Source organism: Anser brachyrhynchus, assembly GCF_964034855.1.
Source record: "Anser brachyrhynchus genome assembly, chromosome: 1".
Taxonomy (NCBI): Eukaryota; Metazoa; Chordata; class Aves; order Anseriformes; family Anatidae; genus Anser; species Anser brachyrhynchus.
Window position 1 is genome coordinate 101,021,372 of NC_137694.1, and position 21,433 is coordinate 101,042,804.

General features: G+C 40.1%; 2 protein-coding genes across 6 annotated transcripts in view; both read right to left on the reverse strand.

Annotated features, from left to right (window-relative positions):
- POLQ (DNA polymerase theta) overlaps positions 1–9,685 on the reverse strand; it is a 54,837-nt gene extending 45,152 nt beyond the window's left edge. For all 4 annotated transcript variants that reach the window (XM_080576802.1, XM_080576801.1, XM_080576803.1 and 1 more), the window contains exons 1-4: positions 9,120–9,685; positions 6,599–6,781; positions 4,774–4,904; positions 3,213–3,369 (exon numbers count right to left, since the gene is read on the reverse strand). In XM_080576802.1, the coding sequence (XP_080432928.1) occupies positions 3,213–3,369; positions 4,774–4,904; positions 6,599–6,781; positions 9,120–9,285 (637 nt within the window). In that variant the 5' untranslated portion in view covers positions 9,286–9,685. The remainder of the gene's footprint in view (positions 1–3,212; positions 3,370–4,773; positions 4,905–6,598; positions 6,782–9,119) is intronic.
- A 153-nt stretch (positions 9,686–9,838) lies between these two features.
- METTL16 (methyltransferase 16, RNA N6-adenosine) lies at positions 9,839–20,250 on the reverse strand. 2 transcript variants are annotated; one of them, XM_080576823.1, is made up of 9 exons: positions 19,995–20,250; positions 19,683–19,903; positions 18,247–18,387; positions 16,416–16,531; positions 15,501–15,643; positions 14,413–14,482; positions 12,275–12,364; positions 11,211–11,384; positions 9,839–11,120 (listed from the first exon to the last, which is right to left on the reverse strand). In XM_080576823.1, the coding sequence occupies exons 1-9, from the start codon at positions 20,120–20,122 to the stop codon at positions 10,503–10,505; spliced, it is 1,701 nt and encodes a 566-aa protein (XP_080432949.1). In that variant the 5' UTR covers positions 20,123–20,250; the 3' UTR covers positions 9,839–10,502. The 2 variants fall into 2 exon arrangements, with proteins under 2 accessions (XP_080432949.1, XP_080432950.1); XM_080576824.1 differs by having other exon boundaries at positions 19,704–19,903; positions 19,995–20,248.
- Between the last annotated feature and the right edge of the window lie 1,183 nt (positions 20,251–21,433).

The following is a 21,433-nucleotide window of genomic DNA, read 5'->3' on the forward strand; positions in this document are numbered from 1 at the left end:
CTTCTCCCTGCTTCCCCATCCAATAATCTGACTGAATTTTTCCAGTATTTGAGACATGACAGTGTAATGTGGTATCTCCTAAAGAAAAATTCACACAACTTACCTTTCCAGTCTTTGCACCAAAATGCAGCACATTTTGCTTCCTGAAATGAAGTATAAGACACTAGTGGTATCTACAGGCCAAAACACAGGGAATGTCACTGTTCTTCAGATGGGCCGCATGTTTTCTTTCTACTGCTACTCAGCTATAAAAAAAATATTTATACCCACACTAAAGTTGCGCGCTGTGTTACCTCAGCAGTCTCTAAGCTGATGAGATCTGACTGTCACACAATGCACACAGCTCTTCTCTCTTCAAGCAGTACTCAGAAGGCACCCACTGGGATAATATAGCAGGAGACATCAGGCAAACTATTTTTCACAAAGCTATCCTTATCTTAAAATGGAATTGCAGCCAAGGAAGACTACAGGTCCCAGCATGCAACGGCATTTTTTACTCAGCAACGAGCTCAGGAGTGCGATTAGGGCCATAATTGCACCATTCTGCATTGCTACTGAAAATTAGGCCACCTTCAGTGTCTACTTTCTGTCTGCAAATTAGGTATGTCTAGCAGACTGCTGACAAAAAATAAATAAAATACTAGAAGGACCTGAAAGATCTCACACATGGTTATTCTAGAATAACTAGACTACTTTAAGTCCACGTCCTGTTTAAAACTAAAAAGTTCTTAAAGACAGTGGGGGAGAATTTGTTTTTTTCTTTTAAATACAAAGAACCTACTTTTTTTTATTATTTAAGATTAAATTAAGAAAAGAAACAAGTATCACAACTGCACATTACATATCCGTTATTCCCAGCTGACATGTTGAGAAGGAAGCAGATTCTTCTCTAATCTGGTCTCCTAAAAATTTTTTTAGCATCAGTGTCAAGAGGCTGAACACCAACAAGAGGAACAGCATTTCCCATGTACATGGATGTTCAAAACTGACACATGGTATATAATAATTAGCAACACAAAATTGCTTTTAACTGCTTCATACAGCAAAGAGAGCTCTGCCAGGCAGAGGATTTGAATTGCTCTCAACAACTTCCAAAGGCAACATGAGCTATCAGCAGGGGGTTAACATCAACAAAAGGAACAGCTCAAGCTTGAGATGGAATCCATCCAGAATTGCAGTCATCTCCCAATAACTCATCTCAAAAGATAAAACACCCTTGTTACGAAGTGGTCTAAATTTAGAATTAATTAGAAGGCAATGTACAATCTTCCAGTATTAGACAAGCTTGCTTTAGGTGAGAGTTAAAAAGGCATTTTCAGCTCCTGCCTTTATTTTACAGCTTTTATGAAGATGCATTTCCAAATAGAAAATTCGTCATTTTTTTTAAGATGATTTTTTAAACTAAAATTGAATTTTAAAATTACTTTCAAATAGGCACACAAAGAAGAAAAATTACTCTTATTTCAGCTGTATGGTCATGTTGGGACACAAGGGAAAAAGAGGGTTGCAGTAGAGGTGTTTTCAAATGGTGTAAGAAAAATGTCATGCTTTAAAGAAGTATCAATGTTGGGGATGTAATAATGAAACTCAAATCCTGCATTCATTTCCCTGGTTATACTGCTTTGTGAGAAAAATGTGCCTGAGAAGAGTCACATATCTCTTGGTACGTGGAGTTATATGACTCATCTCAGGCACATTCTTCTCACAAAGCACAAAAAAAGATGTAGTGATGGAATGGAGGTGCCAACCAAAGGAATTTGGCATATCTCCAGCTTCTGAAAGATGCTATTATTAAACAATACATTTTAGTACACTGGGTATATTTATAAGGCACCCAAACCAACATGAACGAGGATATTATGACCCCACTCATTGCCTAGTGCAGGCAGTACAGCAGGTACAGTGTGGTGACCTAGCATCAAACTAGCCCTATTTAAAACAAACAAAAAACTAAACAAAGTATCAAACTTTGAGCCATATATTTAAATAACTAACTGCATGATCATCAGTTCTCTTGCAAAGGAAGGGATGAAGATATGCAACTGAGGATTGGGTCAGACTGCAGCAGCTTCAGCTGAAATGATTTTAAAATGCTGTACAGCCATGGTCATCCACTTATCCTCCAACCCACTGGCAGTCTAAGAATTCATGGTGATCCAGCCCCTGTAGCCCAGGTGTCAATGTGTTAACCCATGATCTCACACACTTATAAAATCTGCAAAGCTTTCTTTCCCTTATTCTCTATTGTGTTTAAAAAACTTTTCTGGTATACAACAGTAAAGAATATTATGATACCAGATGAACATGGAACAGCAGTTTTACAGGTGGAAGTCTCAAAGCAGATTGATATTCATCTAGTTTTCCAATTTTTGTATTTTTAAAATAGTGACCAGCTATGTCACAGGCCAGAGCAAAGATGGGAAGTATTACTATATAAAATACAACTGGATATAGTTTTACTGAACAGACAAACAAAGAGAACAATCATCTAATTGGGCTAGGAGAACATGACACTTTCCAAGTATAGATTAGAAACACAGGGCTTCCTCAGGTTTTATATCTCCTCCCAAGCACTAAAAGGACACCACCATTATCTAGTGGTCATCAGAACTATAGTAGCCCAGAAGTCTATACTGCAAAGACAGAGGGCTTTTGAGCTGACTAGAAGAGAGAAATGAGTGCTACATCCCTTCTAGTCACCATGCCTACCCAGTGCAGCTCCAAGTATTCATTATTTGGACCTCAACAAGCACTGAAAATAATTCCTCCTCTTCTTTGAACTAACTGAAGGTAAACCATTAATAACATACATACACAATCTCTGTCCCAAACAAACAAAAAATTCTTGGACTCAAACACGTCATAGACTTATAACTCAATTTCATTAATTAGAAGATATTTTCTCACTGTGAGAATCACTGCTTATTGCAAATAATCACTATATGTGGATTGTCATCCACATCAGACAAACTAAAGCTGCAGTTTTAACTACTCACTCCCCAGTCGCTGAGCTATGTAGAACAGTCCAGACTGTGTTCCTAAATCCAAATCAGATGGGCTCTGGATGAAGAAAAATTGTTCTAATTTCCTGTACAACTTGTCTGTTGCACAGGGAACTGAGCAAATACAAACTATCCCATAATTTCACATGTACTCAGATTATGTAAAAGAAAAAAACTCATCCTCCCAGTGGTGAGGCAGTAGTATTTTACCCAGTGAGTCCATTTGGTTTTCTTCTATTAGTCTATTGATGAGGCCATTGGCTTTCTCAATGGTGCAGACAGCAACATCCAGAGAAGAGAAACGTCCAGCTGGAGAGATGCTTCCCATGTAGCCTTCAACTTTCACATCCACCTCCTGAAACAGGGCCTGTTTTCCAATGATACAGAATGTTGTGCCAAGGTTAGAACTGAATTTTGACCAATGCTCGCTGAAATCACATAAAGACTGCATCCTACAACCACAATCCCTAACATTTATAATGCCAACTAATCAGATTAAAACCATAGCTCAGGCAATTATTACTAATTACCCCACACACCACTGTCATTTCTTTCATTTCCAAAGCAGAAGCCATACAGTACACATTGCAGGATAAAGTAACCATAACTGAGTAAGAGGTGGTGAACACTGTCACATGTGAAAGCATAATTTAATATTAAGTTTAGAGAACAAACAGCGCAACAGTTTATAATGCCCATGTGTTATCTACAAAGAAGCCTTGCTCCTGAAAAGTCTGGGGCAAAAGCCAAATGTTGGGCCTTAAATACAGAAACATCACATCTCCCAGCTGAAAGTCAAAAAAGAGTGATTCCTTTTCTTCCAATGAGTATTACCATATTGCCAAAGCTTTGGCACATTATGCTCTGCATTAACAAAAGGTACAAATATTTAGAAGCAGATGGGTAGGGTACTATACGATTCCAAGTGTGTGCAGATAAAGCCAAACCTTAGGCCAGAAGTAGCAGAACACAGCATGGATAACTTTCCAGCTTTACAAGATTAAAGAAAAAGCTTTTCTCCATTATCAAACACTACAAAGTAGCTTTTGCACTTGGTAACATTTCCTAGCAATTTACAAGGTAAAGGTGCCATCTCAGTTTGATAAAATACAAAATATCTTAAGTGTCAGAAACTATAACAAAAATACCCACTGATTTTGTTCTTGCCTTTATTAATTTTTCTTTGGCACATTAGCTAATGGAAACAGTTTTTGATACGAACACCCTTCAGAAAAAAATTGTTTGTTTTAAAAAGACTGCTTCCATTGTACTTTTGTTTCTAAATATTTGAGATGAGGAAGCCCAGACATACCTACTTTCTGTCAGAACATATTTTTAGCAAAGTGAAATCAAAAGCACAAAATTCTGCTGGAACACCCAAAGGAAAGCTAAAATAAAAAGTTTCTTTCTGATTATGCTGACACCTCCCCTTTGCAGTGCTTTAGACACAATTTCTAATTAGAAAACTCCTTTTAAGCTTGCATATTATAAAATCTGCTAATGCATGCAAATAACAATGCTGTAACAGTCAAAAATAAAATGTTTTAATCAACTCCTTAATTATTTGTTTTATTTTATTTTTAGAAATTTCCCTTTTTGGCTAAAACTTTTTTTTTTTATCAAACAATTTAAAATTTGATCTCATTCTACTACAATTCATTTCTGAAATAATATTGCAAAATTATTATTTTTTCCCCTCAAATCCATGCAAAAACTTCATTTTAAAAAACAACTATAAGCCAGACATTTCCTCTCTTTGCATGTTACTTACCTGCAGGTAACATTTCTTCTCCTTGGCCACAGAGACAAAGGGAAGGATGAAAAGAGCTTTCTTACGGGTCTCCAAGACACGCTTCAGAATGAGCAATTCTGCAACAAGAGTCTTTCCGGCACTGGTAGGAGCTGAAAAATGTATTTTATTTATTTTTTATTAATTTTTAAAGAAAAAAAAATCCAAAGAATAAGCATCATAAAAATAGAACGGAAAACCAGGAGAATTTGGGGCAAGGTTCTTCAATTGATTCCCATCTCACACAGTCACAACTACATTTGTAGTTACCCCAATAAAGGGTCAAGAGGACTGCAGAGCATTTCTCTTCTATTCTCTTCCACTCTGCAACCACAGTTTGTGCTCTCATCTCTGCTTTGGGCAACAACAGCTCAGAGATAAGCAAGTGAGGGGAAAAAAAAGAAAAAAGAAAAGAAGACTACAGTCTCTTGGTTGGAAAGAAGAGCTTAGCCACCATCTTACTGACCTAGCCCCTAAATGTATTTGCCCTGCCCTGTTTGGTGAATGTTGCTGGTTGCCATCTATCATTCCCAGAGAATCATAGAATGGTTTGGGCTGGAAGGCACCTTAAAGACCATATAGTTCTAACCCTCCTGTCATGGGCACAGACTTCTAACAGACCAGCTTGCCCAAAGCCCCATCCAACCTGGCCTTGAACACTTCCAGGCATGGGTCATCCACAGCTTCTCCGGGCAACCTGTGCCAGTGCCTTGCCACCCTATGAGTGAAGAATTTCTTCCAAATACCTAGTCTAAATCTACCCTTCTTTAGTTTAAAGCCATTACTGCTTGTCCTATCACTATGCTCCCTGACAAAGAGTCCCTCCCCAGCTTTCCTGCAGGCACAGGCCCACCTCTCAAGCCTGTCCAGGTCCCTCTGGATGGCATCCCCTCCCTCAGTGGTGTCAACCACACCACACAGCTTGGTGTCATCAGCAAACTGTCAAGTCACTGGCAAAGACATTAAACAGCACTGGTACCAATACTGACCCCTGAGGAACAACACTCGTTAACTGATCTCCACTTGGCCATTGACCGTAACTCCTTGAGCATGACCATCCAGCCAATTCCTTACCCACCAAGTGGTCCCTCCATTAAATCCATGTCTCTCCAATTTAAAAACGAGGGTATCATGCGGACTATGATACCATGAGAACTGTGGAAGACGTGCAGCATAGTGGGGCATAGGCATTACTCAGTAATCTGGCCCAATGTCTTCTGCAACCAAGTAATAAAACTCGGATGAAAGCCTAAGAAAATCACCCTGCCCCTACTTCTAAGCTGTTCATGCCCCCATTGCTGCTCTGTGACCTTCTTCGCATGTAGAGTAGACACCTAAGTTGGTGTTTCCCACAGATTTATAGCTCACCAGTCCTGCTTCTTCTGCTTCCTGCACCCCAACTAGATTAAGAAAAATGATGAAGGGACTGAAAAAAATAGATAATAAATAAATTTTTCATAAATATTTAAATCTACTGTTGCTGGTATCATTCAGTTCCTGGCTGACTTAGTCTGTAATAAAAGACAGAGTCATCATTAACTGACTCCTAATTATCAGTTTCTAAACGAACACTAACAGAGAAAATAGAAAAGAAAATCTCTCCTCACATCTGGGAAGGAGACCATTGAGCCAGATCTGAGGTATGGCAATGGAACAGAAAAGAGAAATTTTCTCCTAACAGGTTCTCTCCAGAATAAAGAGGATCTTGACCTTTTATCTGTCAGATCGGCATCATTCAGCAGCAACATGTTCTTGTGAACGGCACTGGGAAAGTCAGGGGGATCATTTCTGTGAGATGTTTGCATACCTGAGTAAACTAGGTTCTTTCCTTCCAGAACTTGTCCGAGCATTAGGCATTCTGCTTGCCATTCAAACATCTGCACTACTCCCAGACTGTGGTATTTCTCCAGAACTGCTTTCGGAAGACCCCAGCTTGCAAGAAGCAACTTGTCTGCTTGGTCTTCAGGAACATTTACCTGCTGATATTTGCCTTCGGGTGGAAAGAGGGGAAAAACAAACAAACAAAAAGTATCATCCTGTATCCTCCTTCAATCTGAGGTCATCATTTCGGTCAGATACTCGAATGTCAAACTTCTTTACAAGCTCTGTATTGTGGGGAAAGGTAACAAGAAACTATCTCCCCCGTATTTTTCAATATTTCCTATGAATGTTTTATCCTTCTTATCTCCTGACATCATCTTGTCAATTTCTCCTCGTATTAGGTTTTCCACATTCAAATAATTTCTTCACCAAACTCTCACTCTGATATTTGCTTTTGAGACAGAATAGCCATGACCAAATACAGACTCAAGCAGAATTTCAGCGGTGATTAGTGTAACAGCATTACAGAGTGTTTGCCATCTCATCCTTACTCAGACTGTTTCCTTTTTAGATTATTGCTACTGATCCTTCAGTAACCCTCGCAGATTATAGAACTGCCCAGGCTCTTTTTTTGCTTTACAGATGAAATAAAATAACCAACATAAAACAAACAGGCAGCTCAAGCTACTATGTTCAATGTGTGTCGTTTCTGTTTTTCAACACTGATTAGTATCTTTACCACATTGCCAGTTCCTCTAGCTTAATTAAGTTCCTTTCTGCTTATTTTGTCTTTATAACCCTAGATAACTTTGTGCTGGTTACAAATATTGCCTCATCCCTGGTTCACCTTTTTTCCAAATCATTAGGATAACTCAAACCTTTTGTCCTTTTCCTCACCTGAGACAGAAAACAGATTTCTGATCCACAAGGATGCCTCCCCTATCATCCACGACTACTTAGTTCCCATAGCAGCATTTTGCAAAAGACCTCATCAAAGCTATTTGAAAAACAAGTAAGTGTGTGTACTGACTCTACTGTACCAATTTCTACTAGCACACTCAAAAGAAAAAATCTAAAAGAAATTTTCCACCATTGTCATAACAGTGGAAGGGCAAGCTAGATCAGAAAAATACTGGCTGCTTATGCATGCTAGTACTTACATTCAACATATGAAAAACTGCAACTACCTTCCTGAGGTTAACCCCAACCTAGCTATCACTTGTATTTGACCATTCTCCTGTGCACAAATACATAAAGAAGATGATATAGCTTGGCTCTGTAATAATCAAAACACTATACAAATACTAAACAAAACATTCAGCACTATTGGAAGTGAACAACAGTATGCCACAAGGAGAACAGGCTTCCCATGGGGCATTTAAAGGAGATCGGGTTTGTCTATCCTCAACTGCCACTCATATGGCAAAATTAGGATTTGTAACCGTATAAAAGAGTCAAACAGAATGCACAAAGGGATCTCAAGCTTCTTTCCTAAAGTTAAAAACAGTGAACTACATATAAAAGACAGCATGAATAAAGGATTACATGATTCTAGCTTTGGAAGAATACCTTTAGATTAGCACTGAACATGAGTTTCAAAACTTGTGACTTAGGAAACAAGTTTTGAAGACCTATATATACAAGTGTACCACTGCACTAACCTCTGTTACCTACTAGAAAAATGCTAAGAAAGTCAAAATGAGGATGAGACACATTGCTGGATTTAAAGCACTGGGCATTTAGAAGCATCTGAAGGAAAACCCTTCCAGAATCTGGGGTCAGGCGGACACAGGAGTGCCACTTAACTCAGTCCTCTTGGAGGAGGTGTCCTAAGGAGATACCGTACATCGCCTTGCTCAGCTCCATTCACAGGAGCTGACAAAACTGCATCTTGCAGCACATAGCCGCGTTGGGGAGAAGATGCTACCTGACTGCAGAAGAGGCTGGGAGATGTAAATCATTTAGAGTGACAAAAACACTGTGAGAGATGAAGTTACGAGCCGCTGTGTAAACACACTGCACATATAAGTGAGACGTCATGAAAAACTACCACGCTCCCCTGCATTTGCAGGTATCAGGGCACTATACAGGAACACATAATGCGATGTTTGTAGATCTAGTACATTTCACCAGCTTCTTGTGCTCTTGAATCAACTTAAGATAGGCGAACCTCACCGCACACGCCGAATACAGACCGTACCGATCGTTGTGCTGTGGCAGCACCTAGAGGCCAAGCCAAGAACAGGACCCACCGTTGAACCAGCACCGTGCCGGCCTTCAGCCGCCTTCCCTCCCTCCCCAGCAGCACGGAGCCGAGGAAACCCCGCGGAGCCCCCTTTGCACAACGCACCCCCCTTGGCCCCGGCGTGCAGCCCAGCCGCAGCCCCTTCCCTTCCCTCTGAGGGAGAGCGGGGCAGCGCTGGGCGCTCCCCCCGGCCCTGCCCGAGGTCTGAGGGCGGCCACAAGCCCCACGCGCCGCCGGCAGCCCCGCTGCCCCCCGCCGCTACCTGGAGAGCCGCCGCTGCCGTGCAGGGAGCGGTGGAGGCCGGGCGGGGGGCTCAGCACCGCCGGGCCGGGAGCCTGAGGGCCGAGCGGTGCCCCCCTCCCGGCCCCGCGGGCAGCGGCCGCCCCGCCGCCGTTAGCGGGGGCGCCGCCATCTTCCCGCCGCGCCATTCAAACGGCGGCCTCTGCCCCCAGCGGCTGCAGCGGGCAGCTCCCTGAGGTGGTTTTTTTCTTCCCGTCCATTCCCCCAAACCGAATTCCATCCCAGTAACACCTTCTGCCTCTTCCTTACATGCCCCAAACAGTTTTGTCAAGCTGTACTCAAGTGTGACTTGAGATTCTTCCAGTATTTCTACAAACGCGTTTTGAAGGTGATGACACTAACTTGCTTTTACACCAATGATGCTGTTTTTATTACTCTTCCTCCATCCTAATCGCTGACTATTGGTTTTCTTTTTGGAAATGTAACGGCTTTGATTAAGCGACACTGAGGAGTGTAAGCTACTCATGTTGTACAAGTGGAAGGTGGAGGTAATTAACGAAGCAAGACAGTGCAGTCTGCTTCAGAATAACAAGCATGTCACACGCACACAGGCTTACCTTGTGGGGCTCATCATCCTTGCATAAAACGGGCTGGGAAGATGAGCACAGAATAGCACAAAGGGACTTGCCTTCTATGCTTTTAATAAGTCACCTAGCCAGAAATAATCTCTTCAGATTCTGAAAGTGTACAACTAGTTTAATCTCACCAGTGACATCAATATTTAGTCGTTAAAATGAAATTTATACAAACAGATGCTCACTTACAGTAAGTTCTTCAGTGTTTCAAAGCCCAAACACCAGAAAAATACATCATATCATGTTTCTAAAGTGATTTTTTAAATGATTTGACATCATTTGGAGGATATACCCATCTTGCTGCTCTGTAGCCCAAAAGGTAAATGCATTATGAGGCATACTTAAACCCTCTGCTGAGGACTCAGCTGCAGAAGGCAATTCCCAAGGTAGCTAACAATTTCCTGCATTAGTATGAAAAACATTGAAGAAAATGTTTCAGTAAAGATTCCTACTTGGTAACAATATATATATCTTTTGCATCAGAAATAAAAGACCAGAATGAGCACTGTTGATATTTGAAATGGTCACAGCATAGACACGTTGCACTGTAACATTTTGTTTTACAACTGAATCACGAGATATTATTTCCCAGCATTTCATTGGACATGAAGTGATACTTCATGTACTCCTTGCAAGTTTAAAAAAATATATTTAAAATATCTCCATTTTACTAATTTTTAAGGGGAATTTTTTTTTGCTGACTGAAAATGTTAGACCATTACAAAGTTTACAAAATTTGAGGAGTCATTCTACCAAAATGGGAAAAAGAGCTAACCAGCAACTAGTCGAAGAATTTGGTTCCTTAAGTATGTGCACAGCTGGTTCATCAAGTCTCTGTTCTGTCCTTCAACCCAGTGCATTTCTACTAATACATCATTTCCTTCTTTCTTCACATTCATTAAACACTTAAAAAGAAAACATCTACTAGTTTCTTTGGGACTCTGCCCTTTTTCAACTGCTGGATTGCCAGCTTCCTCCGAAGGCTGAAGTTCCTCCTTTGCATTACTGGAACCTTTGTTACATGACACTTCCGCCTGCTTTGCTTCTGTCTCCTCCTCCTCCACATGCTCACTATGTTCTTCTTTGTCAGCAGATTCTTCCATTAGCTTGTCACCTGCGGTCAAGTGGACATCCTCATCAGGTGCCATAAACCCTGTTTCAGAGTCTTCAGTCTTGGGTTTTTCACAGTCTGAACTGTTGCTCACACTTTTCTGGCCGTTTTTTTCCTCTTCCATTGCTTGAAGAACATCTTCAGAAGCTCGAGGAAGTTCTCGTAATTGCCTTACTCTCTCTCGTTTCTTTCTCCTCAAATGAATCCAGGAGTTTTCAATGGCAGTCACAAACAGGCTAACTTCATCTTTTCCACAGGGAACACGCTTATGCTGAACCTATTGCAGAAGACAGCAGAAATTCATACTATCCATTCGGAGTTATGCTTTAAATTAAGATGTTCTAACATCTAATACTTAATATTTTACCTTCAGATCAGCAAGAATCTTCTCTACCCAGGCTCTAACAACAGCAATGGCTTCTACAGCATCCCAGCCCATAGCTGCAGCTTTGGTGGATAACTCTTTGACTGTAGAAGCCAAGACGGTAAATGTAATTGGTTTCCGAGGTTTTTCTAATTTTCTTCTTTTAGAGGGAGGTGACTAGAAGAAAGAAAACCAGCGTAACACCAGAAAGTTACAATGCTATGCAATATTAGTGGGATGACTTTTGTACTCAGAATACATGTGGATTAAGAGTATAGCCACTAAATTGTCACTGACATAGCCTGTGCTTCACTTCACTACAAAGAGTTATTAGAAACCTCTGACAGGGGCATGTACTTTATGCTAGCCTGATAGACAGAGGGAGGGATTTTATCTTCAGATGTCAGGCAAAAAGCTTTACTGGTTCTTTCAAAGTGTTATCCCTCTGTGAACTGACAAAGTGTGACTGCTCCAGGGAATCCATGCCTGACCTCTGTTCCCAAGACGCACATCATGATCCGAGTTCACTGAATGTTTACTTGGAAGATCTTCTCTAAGGCTGGTATTGCAGTACGTCCTCATCAAAAAGCAACTGGCTCAACTTAGTGAAAGTCAACAGGCTCCATTTACAATCACATAGGCAGGTCTAAAGCAGCTAAATGTGTTTCTATCTATTTGGTAACAGAATCTATATGGCAAATTAAAAACAATTTCTCAGAGGGAAATTTTAAGTTCAAATCCAGCCCAAACCTTAGTATATTTTTAATATTACTAAACAGCTTTTTGAATTATCTTACAAGTGACCCTTACTTTCACTGAAACACACAAGGAATTCCCTGCAGGCTTCTTTTTTCCTCCCTAAGCACAGGTCATACATGAATTGTCAGAAATACCAGCTAACAGACTGGGAGCCAAGTCGGAAATCCCACTGTTCACACAGCCCAGCCTATCAATATTCCATTCTGAAGAACAGCTTGTTTCACAGCAGGTGCATTCACAGCCCATGAGGCACTTCCTCAAAGAAGAGGCACAGACAATCACAAACCAACCAAAATCAAGCTACTTACAGGTACTTGTACGTCATCATAGAAACTCCATGCCAGTGCCCATCTCATGGTGCGTCCTTGACAGAACTCAGTGTGAGTAACTTTAGGAACCTATGTAAAACAGCAATATAAAACCTCATTTCATATCAATAAATAACATTGTTCTACTCTGCACATTTTCAACCAAAAAGAAGTTAGCATAATTGCTTTCTTGTGACAGGAATGGAGATTCCTTCTGGCGTAGTTCATAGATGTTAGTGCCACTTAAAGCTGGTCAGTACCCAGTCTCATACTGCATATCAGTATGTGATCCTGCACACATCTGCGCTCTGTCTCTGGAAAAACACATCCTTTCTCCTTGTTTAGGACCTGTTCCTGTTCCACATTTGAATGCTGAACCCATTACTGTAGCGAAGGAACACACAACAAAGGCAACGAAGGGCTGGGAACCCAAGCCCTTCACTGTCTGCAGATGGCAGAAACGTGCTCAGAAACTTTCCTATCTCTTTTGACAAAAAAAATCAAGTTTGAACTTACACTGTCTTTAAATATAAAACTCAGATCCAATGATAGTGTTTAACTATCGTTTCCACATATGCTGTAAGGCATTTATGTATGGTTTTGAGAACATGCTATATAATAGCAAGGATAAATATCCACAATCTCAGCTCATTCTGAAGTATCATCAGCTCCAGAGCATAAGCCCCAGGTCTGCACAGCAAAACAGAAATCTTACTTCTGAGAACTGCCTTCAAAAAAAAAAAAAAAAGGAAAAATCTCTATCCTAGAACTTTTCCCATGTTTATATTTCTAATTCTATCAAAATTCCCAATAAATACAGCAAACATCTAGACAGTCTGAACAAGAGTGGACTTCCTAGAACACTGACACCACATTCTAACCTGAACCACAAAATAGCATGTGCATGGTTGAAACAAACGTAATACCAATGCTAGTACAACAGAGATTATGAAAAGAATTAAATTGGTAATGTCAAGAATACAAAAACAAAACCTCAGCTTTTCTGTACATGGTTGGCAAGGATTTCTCTCACTTCACAGAGGTGCAAACAATACAAGAATAGGGAAGAAAGTCAGATACATCAAATTTGGTGCCTAGTTCAGTGTTTGCTTTTTGCACTGAGTTTAGGGATTCTCTATGGGTTGTAGTTCTTCTTTCTGATAATTGATTTCACCACGCATTCTCCTTCCTTCTACTCCCCACCATACATACACAAGGAGAGATCTCATACTCATTTTCTGTGTAGGGGAAATCATAAAAGACTATGCTTCCTCCAGCAAGCCATAAAAAAGTCCTGTGCACACCCTTCTTGCATGAGATATCACTAGCCCAAGGTTTCATTTTACTTGGTGCCAGAACTGACCACAGAATAAACGGTGACAGAACATAAAAGTTGGTAATTAACTTTAAACTGTATGTATCGGTTGAGCAGGATCCTTCAGTTCACTGATGAAACTATTCCAACATTCAAAAGGTGATTCAGTGAGAAAAGGCTAGGTTGTAAAATATTTGTCAGAGCAAGGCAGGAATTTTTAAATGGGGAGGTTATAGTATTAGCTCAGAAAAAGTGCTAGGAGGATGTCAGAGGCCATAGTAACAGCAAGCTATTCAACGTATAGGAAAGAGGACATGAGACTTATTTCTCTAACTAAAGTTCATTCAGCCTTTTCCGGGTCTTTCCAGTTCTCTTGTCAACTAACACCAGTTTCAACTGTTAGTGAATTAAATGAATAAAACTACATCTCCTTTAAAAATAAATGTTACAATTTATTTTGTCAACCAAATAGATAGATTGCATGCTAGCTAAAAGGAAAGAAAGCAAAAAATGTTTACAACAACTTTGTTAAGACTGTTTTAAAACAGAAGCCCTTTAAGTTCTCGAAGAATGAAGACAGTTCTACAAATGACAAAGACAAAACAGGAGAAAAAAAAGGGAAGACAACAGAGCACAATTTATCTATCATCTTTGATCCTGCAGCAATTAAATCTCAACTGCTTTGAGTGCTTGCCTAACAAGGAATCACTTCTTTTTTCTTGTAAATAATTATTCAAAAAAATAATTCAATAATAATTACATACACACATTGGAACACAGCGTATATTGAACTGAACAAATACAGGACTTTATAAAAACTTACCCCCTGGATTCGAAGTTCCTCTTTCAATGGTGCTAAACTGCATTTCTTTCCCAGCATACAACTGTACCATCTGCAGACAATATATTAATAAAGTGTTTTATAAACGTACATCAACTGAAAATAACAGAAAGGACAACTTGGATCAGAAATCTGCACGAACAATAGAAGATTTAAAAACAAAACAAAAGAACAAAATTACACTCCTAAACAGTGACTAGGACACAGTAAAACATGTATCAGGATAGAAGAAGCAAAGACAGACTGGTGAGGGGAATCCTGTCTTTTAGAAAATGCTGTAAGACTAATACTGAAACAGTATCTAAACAGCCAAGAATCATGTCTCAAAGAATGACTCTATGTGGAAGATGTTGCCCCTTAGAATAATTTAATTTCTCCACTTTCTTTGGAGTGTGAATCAGCTTGAAAAGGAATATTCAGTTATTGATAAGCATTTTTGCCTAAGCAGCAGACCTACTGACTACCAATTCTGCTTATTTGTAACTCATTATCTGGGTCCCCATCACCTAACCCATATTTCACGAGGGGAATGAAAAAAAAAGAAACAGGGAAAAAAAAAATGAAGACATGCCATCTGTTTTTCTTGTTCAAAAGAAGTCTTACTATTATTTTTATTTCAGCTTATGTTCACCCAAGATAGCATTCAGTACAACAGTGCCCTTTAGTAGGTAAAGCTGCCGAGTTACCAAATTTCAACCATGAAAAGACAGAAGCTTCTAAGCAATGAACAGTTTACTAGACATTGACATAAAACCTCCTATCCCAGAAGCCCCTAAGAATAAACACTGACTACCTTCAGCAAATGTATGTGCTAATTGAGCTGCAAGCTACAACTGTCACTTCTACAGGCTTTTTTGCCTCCTGCCTTTAAATATATCCCATATCAACCAGTAATTGTTTGATGCTCAGGAACAATTAATTTTATATAAACTGAGACTAAATTACTGATGTGTACGTATCATTAAAGAAACCAAACAGATAACACAGCTACATTCCTTCCTTTAAATATAACTTTCACATTATTTCAACCAAAACAGCAGATAAAAGTTTAACTGACACAAAACACCTACCGTAACCTCTTTTTCAGTTGTAGGCTATCATGAATAATTCTTTTGACAAATTCCAGCTCTCCCCCCTCGGCCATGATTTCTGTAATCCCTCCTGTATTTACAGAACTTGGAGGAGGACGCCGCGGATTTCGAGAATTTACTCCCTGGATAAGAACAAACAGTTGAAGTGACTGTAATGAAATGTTAGGCTTCTCTGTACACTGCATCCTGCCTCAATCTTTAGTTAGTAGCAAGTGCCACCACCTCTGGTTATTCCCCCACATTGCCACCATGGATAATAGACAAAGACACATTCAAAATAAGCCTGTGTGACCTCCTTTCAATCTCAAAAATAGGTAAGTTACTTGTCACACACCAGTACCCTGCTAACCTGAAATATGTGGCTGCAATACAAAAGACATGCTGGTTACATGCATCTACACAACTGCAACCTACATCGTTTAATTTCACACTTGTATTTTTTTTTTCTACTGACCCATATTACAGAATTAAGTTTCTGACTGTATGCACTGAGTTTTGCAAGAACAGCTCTGTGCTGTATGATATTGCCTAAATCACTAAGCAAAAAAAAAAATAGATAGGCACAACTCCCAAAAATTGATTCCTCCACACCATTATATAATGGTTCCTTGATTTCAGATTTAGTAGCTGTCTATTTTCTAAACTAATTCTATAAGATGGCAAGAACTCATGGAAAAAAGTCTACTAGTCACCCTCCACTTCAGATAGGGTAGTGGTTAAGTTTTTCAATATTCCTTTGGGGCAAGGAGGGTAGGAAAGGAGAAAACTTCAATGCTATTTTGTAATGGTTTGGGATTTTCCACTGAACTTTCCCCAAGAGAAGTTGTTAAATTGTTGTTATCCTCCCACTCACTGAACACTGGAGTAAGTACTTGCATTAGTTTGCTAGCTTACCTTCGCTTCCAGCTGGTTGGCAAAAAAGGGGGGATTGCACATGCAGAAATCATAAATGATCTCAGATTCTTCTTTCAGTGCATCCATTAGAAGAGTTTTCTGTGGTACTTTAACCACTAATAGAAAACAGATGTAGTCAGTACAGAACTTTGTATTTTATCTAGCACGCCATTTGTGTTTCAGTGTTTCTTGAAACAATATATTCTATTAAAACTGCACTTAACAGTACAGTCTACAAAAAAACACATCAGCATGCAAATAAAGACTAAGTTAAGGATTAGCATTTAAACAGCTTTTAAGCATTACACAGTAGTAATGCGAGACGTGAGTGTTTAAAACAATAGGAACTGCGTGAGTTACACTGAGCTCTCAGACACAACTACAAATTTAAAAGCTATCAGAGTTCAAATTTATGAAAATATCTTGACTTACCATTATATACAGGGTACTGATGTTTGTTTTTTTAAACTAGACAATAAATTTTGCACATCATCCCATTCCAATAAAATACACATGCAACTCCACATTTTTTGTTGTTTGTTTGTTTTTGAAGCTTTAGCATTTACAAGTAACCCCCGGGATTATCAGCTCCTGTTTTGCACATATAGAAAAGATTCCTTTTGGAAGAATGTTACTGACAGCAGTATTTCACTTTCAGCCTAAAAAACATTACTTATTTTTTCCTCAGGGAATAAAAAAAACTATGATACAATTAGTAAATCATCACTACATTACTGCTGGTTTTACTATTGCTGAATTAACACTTCCGTTGAAGTTAGAAGAATACAGGTTATATTCCAACATGATCTCCAAATCAAGCTGTTCAGCAAAAATTTCAAGACAGTCTCTTACAACATGACAAAAATCATTTGGAGGAAAAAAAAACAGACACAGAATGATTTTCAGTCTGACTGGAAAATGACTTGCTATACAAGTTACTGATTATGGCAGCACATCAGCTCTAGCTGAACAATTCAGACCCAGGAGTTAAGAAGTTGCAGGGTGGGTAGTCTGGAGGCTGCAGCTCCATAAAGGTGCCCTCAGGGGAACTCCTTTGCCTGTAGCTCTGGTCAACAGCAGTCAGTCAGTCACTCCAGCTTATCACCTTTGGCACTACAGCTTCACCTGAGATATCTCCCTTTGCCAGAGATTTTACCGGTAAAGTGAAACACCACAACACCACTGAGAATCCTAACAGCCATAACAGAATACTGCTATTGTTCCCCACACAGAGACTTGGATCTTCAAGACTGACACGGAAGACAGGCCAAGAGGAAAACATTTGGGTAAAAACGTTCCAAAAACTAGCAGAACCAAAGTTTTTATTTCAGAGCTGAATAATGGACCAGCTTTATCGTGTATAGAGCTCCCACAGAAATTTTTGCATCCTCTTGCATTCTACTACTACCACAGGCATTGTTAAGACCTCATTCAGAAATGAGGTCTGAGGCCTTACTCTCTGTACGAGCAATAATATGTACCAGTGTCGTGAGAATTATTTGAGGGGAGCAACTCCTAGCGGCAGAAATAGCATGAACTCTTAAGAAATACTTCAATAACAGAAAAAAACATGAAGAGAGAAAAACTCTCTAGGATAAAGCTTAACTTTCAGATTTTTGTAAATATGAGTAGTTCTTTATCCACACTTTCCATTTTACGCAAGCTGTGACTTTCTGGTTTAAGCATAAGTGGACCTTAGTAAACACTCTGTGACAGTAAAAACAACAGAGCATGTTATTTGGCAAGAATACTAACTCTGATAAGCCACTGAACATGGCAGAAAAATAGGTCACAATATTTGTATGTTAGTACATATACCACTACATCATACCTTTTATAAGATCAGACAAGTTATTCTGTTCCACGTTCTTCTTGGCATAATTGAAGCACATATCATCCACTTCTGTTGCAAGAAAATACCAGCCATTCAAAGTTGATCCAAGCAATGGGTATATGCAAGATGCCCCTGTCCCTGAGGATGCAAAAAGCCATGAAAAAGGCAAAATAAGTCTCTGGCATTACATACAGCATAGCTGTTAACTATGTACTTTTTACAACAAAAAGAACTAATTTCAAGAAAACATTGACCACTTATCACCCATTACTCTGTCATTTAATGAACTTTATTTTCTTTATTTAAATCACAGTATTGTCAAAGACATGCTTTTAAATAAAGAACACTGCAACGCTACTTGGAATAAGTTTTTTAGTAAACAATCAAACTATTTTCTTAAGCTGTTATTCGACAATGATTAATTCATACTATGAGAGCCAAATATATTGTTTTACTTTAAAAAGAAATCACAAAAATATTTTTCTTCTGCATTTTTCTATTATCAATCACGAATAATTTTACTTTGATGCATACAGCAACCACACATATATCCTGTTACATTACTTTTTTTTCCCTAAAGCCTAAAACAATAAAGAGGGTGTCAATTAAGATATCTTAAAAAACAGAGAGATAAAATTTGCTAACAAAGAAAAATATATTCTAGCACATCATGAATTCTTTTAAAAAGCATGGCACATCTTGGCAGTCCAATTATCAGTGACAGTCAAACTTAGGACTGAAGTTAATGGGCACAAGTAAAAAGAATAAATATCTCACCATTACAAAAACAGAGTTCAGAGGTATAGCAGGAGACTACTATTATATGGACTTATTGAAGCACAGAAAAAAAAATTAGTAAACTTGCAAAAGCATGCACAGTTATTTCCACAGCTCCTTATGTTATTCTTGGATGACCTACTGGTTCTTCTGAATTAGAATATCAAAACTGGCTGCAAACTCTTTCCAATTAGGTAACTTAAAGGATCTCTCTCTTCTGCTTAGCCGCCTACTGCAACGAAGTCCATAGAAACTGTTTTTGAAAATGCTACCTAATATCAAATGTGTTGAAGTCAGGTAACATGTTTAAGAGTTCTGAAAGGAAAGTAGCTGTGCACGCACCACATGAGATAAACCTTAGAGCTTGTCTACTGGAAACCATGCTAAAAATTAAAGAATTGAAGAATTACATTGTCAAGAAAGAGAAAAAATGTAGCCGTTCAAGTGAGTTCAGGGCCACAAAGAGCCAAAGAACTGCCTGCTAGTCATCCCTGTGTTAGTGCACAGAAATACTGCCCGAATGAAATACTAACGAGGTTGGATGGCCAGCTTCACCATCATGACATTTCGGACTTGTTTCTCAAAAGCAAGGCATTGCTACTGATGCATAAGTAACCTCATCAGCTACTTTCACTCGCATCAAACAACGAACTAACCGCTGCGCCTCATGCCAGTACCTATGTCGATCCCCCGCCTCAGCACGCCCTTGTCAGCGCCCTGATGGCCGATGAGGTCCTCCACCCAGTGGATGTAGTTCAGCCTGAGGGGCACGGTGGGGATCAGCCTCTCCAGGGGGATGTCAATCGTCAGCCCGAAGTCCTCCTTCAGCAGGGTGCACGTCAGAGCCCTCACCGCCTCGGGGTCCTTGAAGTTCAGGCTGCAAGCAACAAACAACGGCCGGCAGCGGCTCCAACACCCCCCGGGGCCGCTCCCCGTGCCGAGCTCAGGCCGGGCCCCCCCTCTCCTACCTCACCCTGCCGGAGAGGGTGGTCTGTACGTGCTGCCGGAACTCGGGGTGCTTGCCGGCCAGGTACGCGAAGTCGGGCGGCTTGTCCTTGTACCGGTTGCGAGCGTGCATCGACTTGTTGAGGGACATGGCGGCCGGCTGCTGGGGGGCGCTCCCCTCCCGTTACCGCCGTCCCCCCTCCCCCGCCGCCACAGCGCCATGCGCTCGCCCAGGCGGCTCCCAACGTGCCCCGCGGGCCGCCGGGCCGTACCAAGGCGGGCCCGCAGGGGGGGGGGAAGCGCTGGGAGGGGCGGCCCGGCGCGCGCTGCGGTGAGGGAGGAGCGGGCAGCCGCCATCTTGAGGGGATGGGTCAAATAAGGCGTGGGGGTTTAAATTCCGGGGGTGGATTGAGATGTTCAGTGAAAAATAAAATAGTGACAAATGAAATAAAATAAAATAGCATACACCTAAACAGGTCGAATTCCCTTTTTCCTGAAGGCTGCCCTCCAGGCTTCTCTTTTTGCAGCTGCACCCATGATGTGACAAAATGATTTCCGTTACACTGAGAACACCTTGAAAGTCTTCTGAAGCTTCTCACCATCGTGAATTACTGTTTATGTACTGAATTTGGGGCATGGAAAGCATAACGACGTTGGCCTACCTGGCACACTGATCTCCGAAGTACCTGGGTTTTAAACGCAGTTTGATGTGGGGAGAAAAAGCCTTAGATAGCACTCCAGGAAAAAGCTTTCTGAGTTTCCCAGTTTCACTTCTATAATATCAAGAACCTGTACTTCTAGTTATTATTATACTGCTATGTTTGTCGAGCACAAATTGTGAAAGAAAGATAAAACTGGATTATAATGAGCTTTGTCCCATCTCATTTGATTAAAAAAAAAATAGCAAAACAAAGCCTGAAACTGGGAATTAAAACCAACTCCAGTTCCTGGCTTTATCAGTGCCTGTTGTCAGTTCGGACACATTTCACTTCCAAGTTTCAAGTTCTCTCACTGATACAGGAGGAACTTACTGTCTTAATGTTCATCGGATAAAAACATGCCTCTGCAGGAGTAATATTAAAGTATAATCAATTATTATTTCATTTATAGATACTTTCCTCTTTAAAAATCCAAATACTTATCAACATGACTCCTTCCTATTGTTTTAAAATTCACTTTAAATATGCTGGCATCCCATTTGACTCGAATGTTTTAAAAGACCTGCAACTGGATTTGCTTTCAGTCCCACTTCCTGCCCTCAGGGCTTCCTGTGACTTGAAGGCAGCTAAGCTCTATATTCAAAAGACTGTAACTTTTTAAAACAAACTTTTTCAGCAGAGCAACATCCCAACTCAGGTGCAACCCACTCCTACACTTCTAGAAGTCATTTCCCACTCTCTGCTCCCACCCACAAGCCAAAGAAGTGAAGTTTACATGGACAAAAGCAGAACGGAGGCAGAGA

Excerpts from the sequence above, each read along its gene's own strand:
- METTL16 (XM_080576823.1), bottom strand. The coding sequence starts at position 20,122 with ATGTCCCTCAACAAGTCGATGCACGCTCGCAACCGGTACAAGGACAAG. Across the intron at positions 15,644-16,415 it reads CCAACCAGCTGGAAGCGAAG|GGAGTAAATTCTCGAAATCC; the intron begins GTAAGCTAGCAA and ends GTTCTTATCCAG. Across the intron at positions 12,365-14,412 it reads AGGAACTTCGAATCCAGGGG|GTTCCTAAAGTTACTCACAC; the intron begins GTAAGTTTTTAT and ends TGTTTTACATAG.